Below are 14,178 nucleotides of genomic sequence, written 5' to 3' on the forward strand. Positions count from 1 at the left end.
CGCCTTTTGATGTATAAGCACAAAAAGTGACTGAAGACAGGCAAGTTAAATGTGATAGCTGAGGCCACAGCTACCTAATCGCCAGTGTCCCGTTTAACATACAATTCTAGCATTAAATGACTTCTGTAGATAAGTAAACTGGGTCCAGACTACGAGGACTTAGTGCATGGGGTTTCGTGCTTTCAAGACTATTTGTTCTTTGGTTTAAAGTATACTTCCCTGGGTATGCAGCGTATGATCGTCTACAGCAGTACAGCCTAGAATATGAGTGTGCTATTAGTAAACAGTGGTATGGCTCATGTGAACTTGCCTTTGACAACTGTTGGCCAAATTCGTCCAGCTTTTGCTGCAATGGTGTCTTGTCCTGTTCGGTGTCCATCATCTGGTTACGGATCTTACCGATTTCAGTCATTAGACCTGTGCAGACAACGACGCCACGTGCCTTACCGGCTGCAATATTAGTGCCACTGAATAGCATGTTCTTCTTATCTTGATTCACAGCCCTTGGGTCAGGTACGGCTTCCGTGAACTTGATCACAGACACAGATTCACCGGTCAGGATGGACTGATCCACTCGTAAGGTGGTACTCATGATTTTAGTGATGCGCATATCAGCTGGTACTTTGTCGCCAACTAAAATCCAACAAGGAAATGAGATGAGACGATAAATCGCATTTTCTACTGGTTGTGTCATCCGAGAGCAAATACCCGAGAATTTCTACAGCGAAAGTTATTGGGGTTAACTTTTTAAACCATGAGATGAGGTTAGTCAAATTTAAATCAAGGGTAATCATGTTGTTGACCTCTAAAGACTGTCACTTAAGACCTATGTAACCCGCCCAATGCGAATATGCACGTTAGATTTCTAATAACGATAGCATGCGAAATATTAAATTACAAAATAACGCTAGGAAAAGAAGGTTTCCATGTGTGAATTGGGCTACCAAAGTGTCTACTGGGATTATAAACCCGGGTATTCACAGGCAGCCAAGTTGTTTAGTGGCCCAACCAAGTCAAAGACTACAGCAAAATCAGCACTTGTAGAACTGAGCTGAACTTTCTCAAGTTTCGAAGGATCAAGTAGTCTTACTCAGTCAGCTAAGTTAATGAGCCTAACGAAAGCCCCCTTAGGTACACTTTTTTTCGGAACCAATAAAGTTCTACCCAAGTTAAACGGCCAGACTGTAGCACTCGAATATATGCTACCGATGGACACCGAAGTCAATCACAGTTGCAGGACAAATAGAAAATCTGGTTTGACGGAACGTCATGGTGAGGTTTTTAGAGCGAAGCATAATTTACGGAAGAACAGACAGAAGGCGAACTTCAGAAGAAGCAAACTAGAACAACTTCCGACATTCTATATCGATGAATGGATTAGTCACTTCCAAACAGTCTGGTCGACAAAATAAAAACATTCCGCCATTCGTTTGGGTCTGGGGAGCGAGACCACGGAACTGCAGGTATATATCCTTAAATGAGAACGAGTTGTCACAGGAAGTCACCAAATGGAGGGGGTATTGTATCACATGAGGGATTTTTGAAGCCGATCTGTGGGCCTTCAAAAGCCCAGCAGTCAGTTTCCGATTACTTTCCTTTCATTTGCAGCAACCAGCTCCGATCTCCTGTCATTTAGTCAAATGCACAGACTCATTTGTCTTTATTATCCAATTCAACCAAAAATACTTACCGGAGACCTCAACAATATCACCAGGGACCAGTTCACGTGCCTTGATTCTTTGAATGCCGTGATGGTTTTTTCGAAAGACTTTGGCAATTTCCGGTTCGTACTCTTTTAAGGCTTCAATAGCCGATTCAGCGTTTCGTTCCTGTGGATAGCATGAAGTGAAGCAATATGTTCTATGCACTGAGGCTAACAATAAGTTATTTTTCTTGAAACAACACAGTAGTGATGAGGTTCCCGAAGACTAGCTGACAACCTGTGCATCGATTTCGCCTTTTTGGGCATCGTTCCCCAGATTGTAAGTACATTATGTGTATGTTTTTATTTCATTCCCAGAGGCTACGATGCGAAGCGATGGGAGCAGATATACGTATTGGGCTGATATGGCTTCATTAAAACTAGCTTTAATTTAATAGTTCGTGTGGACACAACAGGCTACACGCATTCGTCCGTAGTACGCCAATAAAATGAAGGTGAGACTGGGCATATGCCGCGTGAAGTCTTTCAACTTTTCTTCAAGCATCTACTACTGACGGTAAGAAGACTATAGCCTGTGTTGTTGGACTACATATACCAGCTGTGTTCTCTGAAAGCAAATCAAATGGAAAACACATCTATCAAAGCAAAAATGAATTGACATGCTGCGCCTCTGGTTAATATGGGAAATTCAGTCCAGGTTGAGTAGTGTACAGGTGAACTATTGTGTGAACATAGATCAGTATTCAGCGACTCTATGGTAAAAGTGCCTAGTAGTTGCTTTGAGCTAATCTGTTTCGAAACATCAAACTTCCATAAATCTGATAAAATTTTGAGCACTCATTTCATATCCGAGTTGCATGTTGGTGTATAATAATTCCTCCCGTGATTAGATGACCAGTTAGACGGGTTGTGAGTAAATACTTGGAAATTTCTGTGCTCAGGGGTGGTTGTGTGCCCAAATGTTCTGCTGTTAGAATACGCCTATCGGAAGCGTGAAATGTCGCACTTGTTCCTTCCAATTACCTCGATGTCCCATGCATCAGAGTTGACTATCCATGTAACTATGTAAGAAAACAACAGTGCTTCAGTGAAGTTCATCCTGGAGCATTCAAACCGGGTTTTACATAAGACATTATCTTGTTTAAGATTTGGTCAAAGAGCGAAGAAGCAAATCACACAAAGCTATTCTAGCTACTGAAAAGTTATCTTGAAACTGGAGAAACTGCTATCTGCTGTAGTAGTTGAGCAGCGTCTACGATCCATTCCACCCTAGAGATTACAACATTTATTCATCACCACTCAAAACCCACTTTACTCCTGGCTATGCGTAATATCTGACTTCAAATGTCCTCCCTGTGTCCTTCCTCCTTTACCAAGGCATCGACAGGATCCTTGAGGGTGGGTGGAGACAAATGACCTCGTGAAGTGGCCCAGAAGGGCGCCATGGTTGAATGGCACTACATCACAAATGGTTGTATGTCATTATTTGAACGGATTAAATTAGCATGCATTTCAAATTTAATGTCACGCACCAAGGTGCCAACTATCGGTACGGTTGTTAACTGGTTTGAGCCAGAGCGAGCGGAAATTTCCAAAGAATGTGAATCACAAAAATGTATCCCTTAAGGGGTTTCTTAGGGAGCATTTTATAAACAAGTAATGCTATACTGCCTAGCAATCACTGCAACCGTAAAGGATTCACTTACCTGCCACACACCAATTACGGCATTGGCGATGAGGATGAGTAAAATGACGAAAGGTTCAACAAACGCACTGATCGTTTCTTCTGATTCTTCGAATAAGGCGAGCACCTTAGAATCAAAGCAAGTTAATGACAAGTTGAAGAAAACGTAAACACGAATGTTCACTTCTTTTCTAAAAATAAACGAGCAGGCATATTTATGTATTCCTTTGCTCCTGGGAAATCATTCTACTCCTGTGCAGCCGACAATGGGCGGTGAAGTTGCAACTGAGCTTTTTGCTACTTTATATATTCCTTGAAGTCTGGAGTGAACGACTGCGGTGTGTATCAAAATCTAGGGGTGAAACTGCTGGTGGTGCTATGGATAATATATTTGAAAGAACTGTTTGACGCTTCGATCAATGGGATCGGTCTTTTCAAAGAATAGCTAACAAAGATTGGAACAGTACCACTGTGGAAAGCCAGAAAGTGGTGATCATTCAAGGAGTGGTGCATTCGATAAAAAAATCAAAGAAAAAATATTCACTAATACGCCAGACCGTAAGGCTCAAGGAGGACTTGTTTGAAATCTACTTAGCAAAGTTGTCGCCTACCTATTTTATCTAAGAACCCAAAGGAGTATCATAATTGTGAAGGGCCTGACGTTCAAACTGAACTATTGACAGATTTGGAGGCTAGGTAGCTCAGTGGTTAGGGCGTGAATCTAATGACCGGAAGGTCCGTGGTTTGAACCCGATCTCTGCATCTCGACTACCCCTGTCTAGGCTTAGACAAACTAGCAGTATCCCAACCTGCATGACAGTTAGGCACCGAAAGGGACAGATCTGCTATAACTCTGAAATCTCAAAACCAGTTCCTTTGGTCTGTTGAAAATCTGATCTTTGCATACAGTACATCTTTGCCTAGCTCCAGGCCTTCACTTAGTTTCTGTAAAGAAAGGGGACTAAGCTTTTCAAAATAGCTTCCTATTTCACACAGTTCGTATTTCCCGGAATACATCAGCGACAGGAACATTAACCTACACCGAAAACTATGTCAAACCCAAATGTATCACACGGTTATCAGGTGGTGGATTATTGTTCTAACAAAATCACGAGAATTTCTGGTTTGACTCAACCAGCTTAAGTGGTATTATATCAGTATAATTTCAAATTGTTTGACTGAGTGTTCTTATAGGGGTCGGTATTTTGCTGCACAACTACCCGTACTTTCAACATAAACAAGAAAAACTGTGGCGATTAAACTTCCAATTTATTCTTTGTTCAAAAAACCTCGTAAAAATTCGAAGTCGAAAACTTGTTACTGGATTTGTTTCCCCATGAGTTAGTCCGGGAAGGAAATTTGGAATTAAATACACCTTATCGGTGGTCTTGTACAATAGGTTAGCGGTTAACAGACATAAAAATGTTTCTATCCCAAACTATAATGAGGCTGTTTTAGTCATGAATGCGTCAAGGGACGTGGGCTAATCCTATGGAAATTTGCAGTTGCCCGTAGCGGTTTCTATTTGTTTAGGTCTTAAAGCCCATCCGACTTCCATTGGTTGTCCTGAACACGATAACCCAAAAGAAAGGTACAATATTTATACAGACTGCACGTGATTTGCTGCGTTCATATATAGACACATCCTTACCTTCCCATTTCATTGACGAATGAAAAGATAGTTAAGTGGAGCGAATAATGGAGTAATTGTGGTGAACTCTTGCTCTCATTTCTCCTAAGAATGAGGGGCCTCGGATTTCAAAAGCTCAGCATACCGGTGAAGTAATTTCTGCATTCGTGTACCGAATTTCGTCATTCTGATGCTAGCGTGTAGGAGCGCAACCATTAGTAAAAAATCTCAGCTGGTTCACATGGTTAAACTGCATGGGAGTTCACACCTGGGTAGGGAGGTCACACAAGTCACGTCTGTTGCATTTGTCAACTGTTGCAACCGTACACCGGACCATCAAAACGTCAGAAAATAAAGTTAAAACGACGTGCAAAACGGAGACAGGCTTGACTGACCGACGCCACATAAAACTGCATGTACAAGGTTTTCACATGTCTCTCAGTCTGAGTCGGAAGGATAGTGAAATGCATTGAAAAGTAAGTTTATTTCAATATTCAGATTTCCAGTGAGCAGAGCATTTCTTCTTGAGTAGTTGTATTATGGTAAACTTGAGTAAAGACACACTGCACGATGGATGTGCAAATTATATTTGTCTTTGGTGTCAGTGCGTATCATATAAGGACGTCGGCATGATTTCTAACGAACAGAGATCAAACCTGGTGCAGAATATATCAAGATATAGGTTTACGTGCTTCTTTGGCTGGCAGTTTACAATTGCCAGCAGACTGGTCTGCATTAGTATACAGTTTAGCAATTTCTTCCCTAGGCAAAATTAACTGAAGGAAATCTGCTTTATTGGGGTACTGGGATTAGGTGGAACGTAGAAGTCATCTGTTTGGAATTTGCTCGGTTGGTTCCTAAAATCAGCACTCGTTTTGGATTATCCTGCCCATGCTGCGTATTTCCTTTTGATTGCTTGTCACATCGTCTGCAATAAAAAATATCCATCAAGGACAGCTTTTTTCTTGTTCTTCTTTCTTGTTTTATTTGCAGTACTCCGTGATTTCCTGTTGCTCACTTTTGCAAAAAACAGTGATCTCGATTCACTGAAAACACATATAATAAGGCGGTTTGGTTGAAAGAAACCTGTCCACTGCACTACTGTCAGAGGATAGCATTGAACAAACCATCGGTGCCAAGTCGACTGCATCAGGTTTGTATTGTTTCGTACCACAGAACCACACCTATTAGTTAACTATTACAGTAACATAGTGTATGTTGTGTAAGCTTTGTCCGCTACATAAATTTAACCCACAAAAGAAGCTCCCTGATGACAGGTTACATATTTGGCACCAAACACCCATTTAATATATTTTACTCTTCTAAGAATTCGAAAATACCCCTTCTTCTGGTGTTCCATTTTCAGGCGGATCATTGATTCTTCTTCCGGGAGTGATATATCAGTCTATTGGGTCAAACTATGATCGCATCATCCTGCGTACCCAGTTTCCATTTTTGACTCCATCCAGTTATGTTGCCACAACACATCAAAATCGGTTATCCTCAACTTTTTAGCACTTCAAATTTTTCGTTCCTGGGGATAGTTCACGTAAGCGATCTCATTGCAGCTGTTATATCATAGTTGACGGTGACCATATTAACATTGTTTGACAGGTTAATTAGCAGTTGTTGAATTGGTGCATGTACAAACTGCACTATGGAGGGGCATCACGTTTCTCAGGTTAGTGGTGAGAATGTCGTTTTCCTTCTCGGTAATAGATGCAATCCTGGGAAAAATTCAAGGGTCAACGTGCTTGCCGTTTGTTTCGAAGTGAAGAGCGCATACTACCCTCGCAAATAATGCAATGAATTTGTTCAGTGGTTACGGTATGATGCTTTGTCTGCTGAAGTATACCGCAGGGATATTGCTTCCAGTGAAACCACGTAAAAGATGCAATTGAACCTGTAATTAACCAAGGAAATTGTGAACTTGATCATTCTATTAAGTCTTCATGGAGTAGAATTTTTCAGGCTAGGGGTTTTCATTCTGATAGCGTTCAGTTTTCCCAGACTAAAGAAATATGGATCGTATTCAAAAAATACGGCTAACTAGATTACACCATTGTTCTCCGTTTTTTAACTTAATAGGCTGCGCTGTAAACCATGTTTGCTAAAAAAAAGATGCTTTTATATTTTAAACAGCTGGTTAGAGTAGAAAAGTTATCACTCCGTCTGGAGTGGTGCAGATTCATTTGATATCACATAGATTAGCCGCATCATTTTATGTGCCCTAGTTTAATGGATATTATCAGAATAGCATCATGAATATCTTAGGGCTAGTAAGTATTGGGAAAGGACCCTTTTCTCATTGATTATAAGTGCACCTGTTTCAAGTAGCTTAGCAGTTAGGAAAACTGGTTACTGGTTAACAACCAGGTAGTTATTCCAAATGTTTTACGATTCTTAAGAAGGACATGATAATTACCGGGCGAATATTACGTGGAAGCGCTTGGACCTTAAAAGGGATCACATTTAGTCCCCTATTTGAATCATTAGAACGGACATAAATAGGCAGCCTGTTAAAAATCTAACAGACCGTGGCAATATTTACCGCTTCTGTTATACGCGTACAGGTTGCAAAGGTCTCAAACTCACAGCTTGGTACTTCTCCGGTATTACTCGAGAATTCTGAGAAATTAGAACAGTTCTGACTACAGAGCACTGACTATTTTTCCAATCCTGCGTAATCCTTTGAGGTCTGGGACCCTATATCCTTGAGGTTTCAAGCTTCAGGCTGAGGTTTCGGCCTTCAGGTTTCCGCTCTGTCCATGTGGTGGGCGAATCGAAAAGTGGTTCGCTCTCCCAAGACCACCGGGTATGTTCTTCACTCTTCACTTACACTGGGAAGCGTTTTGTAAACAGAGAACATTTGTCGCGCCCTATCCGGACGAAGCTGTATTGTGCATAACTTACGCGTCCACAATAACCTGGACGATGAAATCTACCTTATCATTTCACAGGCACATGCGTCAAATTGCACAGTGAATTAATTAGTCACTCGAGGTAAAGTTGGATTTTAACTTTGCAAAGCTCAGAACAGCATGATTTCCGCCTAAAGGACCGTCATTATCAAGCTGAGGCATTTGGCTGTGCCAAAAATGCTTTTCTTGGGCGGAATGTAGCATGCCAAAAGAACCCGGCACCACTGTGCAAAGTATATATCTCGAACCAACCTTGGTTGGGAGTGACGTGAAGACTCAAAACAAGTCCCCCGAACCCCAAACATGAAAGTGAATCTTCTCAATGAGAGCAGCCATCAAGGAGCTAATGGAAACATAGATAAGTGGATTGTTAAAAACATAACTCTTAATGTCACCATTTTACACGTCTAGAAAGCTGCTTTTCTGATTGCCATCTGAAAATATTTATGATTCTCATCGAACCTGTCCCAAAACGTGAGGGGAAAATAGTGAAACGTTTCATCAGTTGTTTAGTGAAATGATTCGAAGCTTTGCTGTCAGCACCGGTAAAATCAAAGCTGCTCAGTTTTTTCTCTTGGCCTATTTATTCTGCTTAAAGCGGTTGGTTTAACCAAGGACGATGTGGAAAATAGGAAGAAAAAACAGTTGTGGAGATTTCGTCCTGTAAGTGAAGCCATCTATCTAAGTGTGAGTTAATCACAGTGCTGATCAGCCACTCGTGGTCGAACGGTTGTGTTCAAACTACTAGCCGGGAGGTTGCGGGTTCGAGACTCTCCGAAGTTTCGTGAGATGCGCACTGCTGATGATTCCCAATAAGGATGAAACAGCTGTACAGTGCTTCTCGGCTTTTCAGCATAGATTGACTTCACTTACAGGACGAAATCTCTACAAAAATCCCAAATTTCCTCACCACCAACGAAAAACAGTTCCTAATGGCAATGAGTAGACAGAACTTACGAAGGAAATTATGGCTGCTAGAAGCAGAATCTTGACAAGAAGGTCGTCAAACTGTTCCAGAACCAGTTCCCACAGGGCCTTAGCTGAAAGCGTTGAATAGAATTTTACGTTAGAAAAGAATCGTAGAAATACATCGGAATTGATATGAGCAAAAATCCCAATTTCCTCACCACCAACGAAAAACAGTTCCTAATGGCAATGAGTAGACAGAACTTACGAAGGAAATTATGGCTGCTAGAAGCAGAATCTTGACAAGAAGGTCGTCAAACTGTTCCAGAACCAGTTCCCACAGGGCCTTAGCTGAAAGCGTTGAATAGAATTTTACGTTAGAAAAGAATCGTAGAAATACATCGGAATTGATATGAGAATTATACCGTCAACTTCACAGGCAACAACGTCTATTTTAGTGGTAAACTCACCTTCCTCAGCTGGGAGCTCTGAAATGAATTGACAAAGAAAAGACCTGATTAAATGTGTCAAGCTGAGGCTTTTCTGTACAGCTAAGACCAAATTATACTCGAAGAAAAAGTTAACCTCAACGTTTTCGTCACTGCATGTTTGTGCACTAGGGTTTCTTGGGCTAAAATGTACTCTTACATGTCTGGTTAACTGACAACAGAGGATGAAGAGTGATGCAGTGGTCCGATGAAAGCACACATTCGATGCTGATAAAACATGATGATCAGTCCCAATTTACTTTAAACCTAACCCCATTCCTTGGCTGGGTAAAATTTCAAGATCAATTATTCACAGGAAAGAGCCGAAACTCAAGGTAGTGCAACCGTAACCATGAGAAACGCTTAAAACTACTCATTTCCTACTGGGAGAATAGATCAGGAACTCAAAAATAGTCCATTTTATAAGGAGGAGAGCTATCCGTTAAAAGAAAACTAAATGAGCGTCGACTAAATAGATACTCTGTCGATCGAAAAAAAATTTACCATCCGGTGCCTTTTGTAGAATTCAGCCTTGAAACGTACTTCCTTGTTGTGCTCATTGATTCCTAGATGTCTCACGGCATATTTGGGAATGCACTTCAACTATTGCTCATAGCATCTTAGTAGCACTGTCTCTAAACTCAAATCACTGTGGAATATTGCGGGAAGATTATTCGCATGGGATTTTACAAAAGCTTGCATAAACGATGAAGCTTGTGGAAAAACGCTCATGGATTTCACTCTAAGAGTTTGAACTTCTTTCCAGAGGCAGTGCCTTAATAGAGAAACGTCAATAATCCCTTGCGAAAGCCTATCCCTCCTAGGTTGAATCTAAGAGTATAGAGCGAAGTAAGATTCACAGTACGAAGCTATAGTGGACCTATTTGAAAAACGGTTTTCTCTCGTGGGTTGTGAGAAGGGAGCAATGTTGGTTGTTTCTTAGTACAGAGAACAACCAAGTGGAAACACTATGCTGTTTGTGAGAAGCCTTCGGATAAAAGCAATTTTCATGTTGTGACGGTACTCACAAGGTGCGTGAAAATCTTCGTTGGCCGAATATTGATTTTATTCTCCCGTGATTTCATCATATGTGCTTGGCCCTCGAGTTTCCAACACTTTTATTTCGTACTCGGACAAAATTTTACGTGGGTATATATATATATGGATTAAAACGAGGATAGGTGGATACTTGGCCAAATCTCAGCCGAATCTCAACTCTTGTGAAGGAAAGTGCCTGTGGATCACCATTGCGACCAAAACATGAGGCAACAAATTCGGTTAAAGGTTTGATTGGAATACAGCTGACTCTCCGGTTATTCTAAAGTCGATTTGCAGATATGTGAATAATAATGTATTATCTTCAAATAAGCAGTCAACTATTCTGCTACTGAATGCGCAGGCACTGCACAGCCAAATTTTCGCTTAAAAAACTAATGCTAATAAATGCACTTGTAAGTGTGTTGTAGCGATCCACTTCCAGCACCCCTTGCTTAGTTTGTCATGATCTGTGCCCTGTTACATTTTCCGAGTTTCCAGCCAATTATTAAGAACTTCATGCATTGTAGACAATTCACTCCACATAATTCGTTATTTCCACAGTGCCGACAAGCAACCGAATGATCCAGCTTTGTATTGCGATAATTGCTGATTTCATAAGGTGAGATCTGTATTCGCAGGAAATGAATGGAGAACAAACCACTATGTTCTCTAATTGTATACAATATAAGGGGAGATACGTTCACTTCAAAGTCGGGGATCCAGTACCAGTAACCCAGATGGCATGAACGTAGGCTTCGTTCCCGTATTTACTCGTTCACAAAGCGTTGACAGATTGCTTATTCGGGACCATGTATATTTGGAATACAGTAGATTTCGAAACAGTATGAACTTCTTTGTACTTATATTATTCACATCTCAATGTGGACTTCAAGATTAATCCTAATGAGGATTGAGTATTCTCAATCGAATATCCTTCACCTTTCCCTTTGGTGGGTAATATATAGTGACAAGTTCAACGTCCAGTTTAGGGACCGGGTGTGAATGTAAGCATAAGGAAAGATAAGGTGATAGTTACCAAACACATGATCCCTCCAGAAAAACAATTTATTGGGATAATAATCTTTCCACAGAATGTATTTTGGTCCATCTGGGCAATGGCCCAGATTTTACTGAAATTAGCCTACTTACTGATCATTTTATGCACTCATTGAAAAGCGTCGGAACATGTGCAATCGCAGAAGTACGCATGCATTTAGCACATCACAGAAGGCTTAGTAACGACAAAGCATAGTTTGATATCACGATAGTTTCGGATTATCGGTGCGCCTCTAACGATGGTTCAAAAATTGACTATACACCCCGAACACTGTACTACCTGCAACCTTTGCATGAAACAGACTAGTTGGCACCTAAATAGAGAAATTTTTGAGTGAGTTATGGAAGAAAGCCTGAGCAAACTCAGCTGATATTATGCACGATTCCGCTAGGTAACTTATTTTTCAGAATTCACTAAAAATAGATGGGCTTAGTAAGGATGAAAGATTTTTTTGACTGCGCCCGCGGTTAGAAGAATTAACAAACACAAAAGTATGTTAAATATGCTATCTGAACTGGAAATGACGCAATAATTTGAAAAATACGGCAGGCGAATAGAACGGAACGTAGGGTGGATGTTCAGATGACTTACCATTTGGGCCATATTTGGCTTCCGACTTTTTGACTTGGTCGTCACTCAATCCCGTTTCTTCATCCACATCGAAGTGGGCCAACACTTCCTTTATTTCCTTACTAAATGCATTCTCCATGCTGGAAAAGACAGCGCAGAAGACAATTATAGGTGATCCAGCTGGTTTTTCATGGTGTAATAATGATTACTTAGTCAGATTAAAGGAGTTAATTGTGCCTGACTCTTTGTTTTGCGTACCTTTCCCAGGACAATGAGACCCGTTCCCAGGTTTTCGATGAACGTTAAACAGGTCTCTGGATGTTAGTTCTTCTACTTAGGCCGACCGGAATAAACTGTTGGTCACAAATATAGGCTTTCAACTTCGTTGGTAAATCTGTCCGCGTACCAGTGTAGTACAAAACGGAGAGAGATAGTACACCCGCGTGATCCAATATGTAGCACTTCTTTCTTGCTTAAGGAAGGATCGTGTAACTTACTTCGGTCACTTCGTGTGTTTCTATCCATGTGTGTAGGTGTGCCCGTGCTGTTCATTGCTTCGTCTTGGGCACTTTGGTGCACATCCTTATTCGACCAAGCCCTACGGGAACGAGCACCAACGCAAACAGGACGTGGTGCTATTAGGTTACCGCTATCCGTACGCTTGTAAACAGACCCACCCACTCACACAAGGAAGCGCAGGGAGAAGAGGCGACTGTGTCCTTGGAACAGTACAGCACAGAATAACATGAAGAGTGATGTTGTGCCTGTCCTTGGTATGTCAGCCGTAAACGGCAAACTAAATAGTGGTTGCGGCCTGACAGAAACTGGGAACGCGTGTTTCTTAGATCACTACAACTGACTGACAATCCGGTGACATTGTAACCTCGTTTGCTCCAGTTATAGCACTTATTATAAAAAAAAGGAAACAAACAGGTAGCCCCATGGGGAATTAGGCGCTGCTCGTTAGTGTAAACCAGCTTAAGCAGGAAGATCCCAGGTGAAGCGCAGTGACTCGACTAAGCTAGCAAGGAACCGGTTCCATCAATTGGGTTAGTAAAAGTTGCTTCAGCCATACTACACCAAAAAGTAGTCCTACTCCACACAAATCATTGTGCTGGACATCCAAGTTCAGAGAATACAGTGAGTATAACCGAACTTCTCTTGAAAGTATTTTCAATACATCCTACAAATTTGTGATGTGCAACTCATTCGCGGAGGACAAAAACGCGCGAGGTTTCTGCACACCTCACTCTCAAGATTTTTGCACCATGATTCACCTTTATAGTGCAATTTAACCCCCTGAATTAATTTGAATAAATCATTCTCATCAAAGAATAGGCGTAAAATAGACCGCACATATCCACCATTTTTAGCTAGGAAGACCAAATATGGTACCCATGTGTGTAACAGTCAAACTAGATCGAGCTAGTTTCGACAACAATGAACTCTTCATTTCCAAAATCAAGCTGAGTTATTTTTTTTCAAATTTAAGAACCAATAGGTGCCGAGAAACCAAACATGAAAATAACGAAGGCGAAATCAAAACTCAGAAGGTAACAATTAGAACATAAGGTTGACGGAAACCCGGGGACTGCGCCTACCTGATGAGCCCCAAGAAGGGCGAAACCGGTCGTGGGCTGTCGATGGATTTTCGGCAACCTTATGAGAAGTACATTACAAAGATAAACATAGTGAATTTTTGGCATGGTCTATAACTACCATGAATATCGGATCAGCTAATTTTTGAGGGAAGAAAAGTACCAAGGAATCATCCAGAAAATCTAGCAACTGGTCTTTTATTTCACTAGTACAACGGCTATTTGTAATCAATAGGTTATCAATAGGATCTCGTTCAAAGTGCCAAGTGGAACGGCCCGTAGCATTCAATTATGAAGATGTTAACTTGTTTAAAAATTACTATCGACGTTTGCTCAGCGAGCGCTGGTGGAGCAGTGGTGACACTTTCTTCCCACATATCAAAAGTCTGGCGTCCCTGATCTGTAATGACTATACATAATGGGGACAATGAAACAGGCGTCCAGTATTTTCGGATCCGACCGTTTCGGTCGTGCCAGGTCAGAATTCTTACTGGTTTTACGGGCTATTTGTGTGTATTAGATGTGAGTGAATATGTCAGAAGCTGTAACTGTCTAGAAGGATCCATTTAACGAAAAATCATGTACCGTGCACTGATGTCTGCATGGAACCATCTGGCTTGAGT

At 41.2% G+C, this 14,178-nt stretch overlaps 1 protein-coding gene across 1 annotated transcript in view; it reads right to left on the reverse strand.

Annotated features, from left to right (window-relative positions):
* The window catches only part of T265_04922 (hypothetical protein), a gene marked incomplete at both ends in the record, with an annotated part of 34,667 nt that extends 22,241 nt beyond the window's left edge, over positions 1 to 12,426 (reverse strand). Inside the window, 8 exon segments of the mRNA XM_009169790.1 lie at positions 321 to 382; positions 400 to 633; positions 1,691 to 1,829; positions 3,370 to 3,474; positions 9,073 to 9,155; positions 9,275 to 9,292; positions 11,979 to 12,097; positions 12,216 to 12,426. Coding sequence (XP_009168054.1) covers positions 321 to 382; positions 400 to 633; positions 1,691 to 1,829; positions 3,370 to 3,474; positions 9,073 to 9,155; positions 9,275 to 9,292; positions 11,979 to 12,096 — 759 coding nt within the window.
* Positions 12,427 to 14,178: the final 1,752 nt, after the last annotated feature.

This window comes from Opisthorchis viverrini, assembly GCF_000715545.1.
Source record: "Opisthorchis viverrini unplaced genomic scaffold opera_v5_90, whole genome shotgun sequence".
In the NCBI taxonomy this organism is placed as follows: Eukaryota; Metazoa; Platyhelminthes; class Trematoda; order Opisthorchiida; family Opisthorchiidae; genus Opisthorchis; species Opisthorchis viverrini.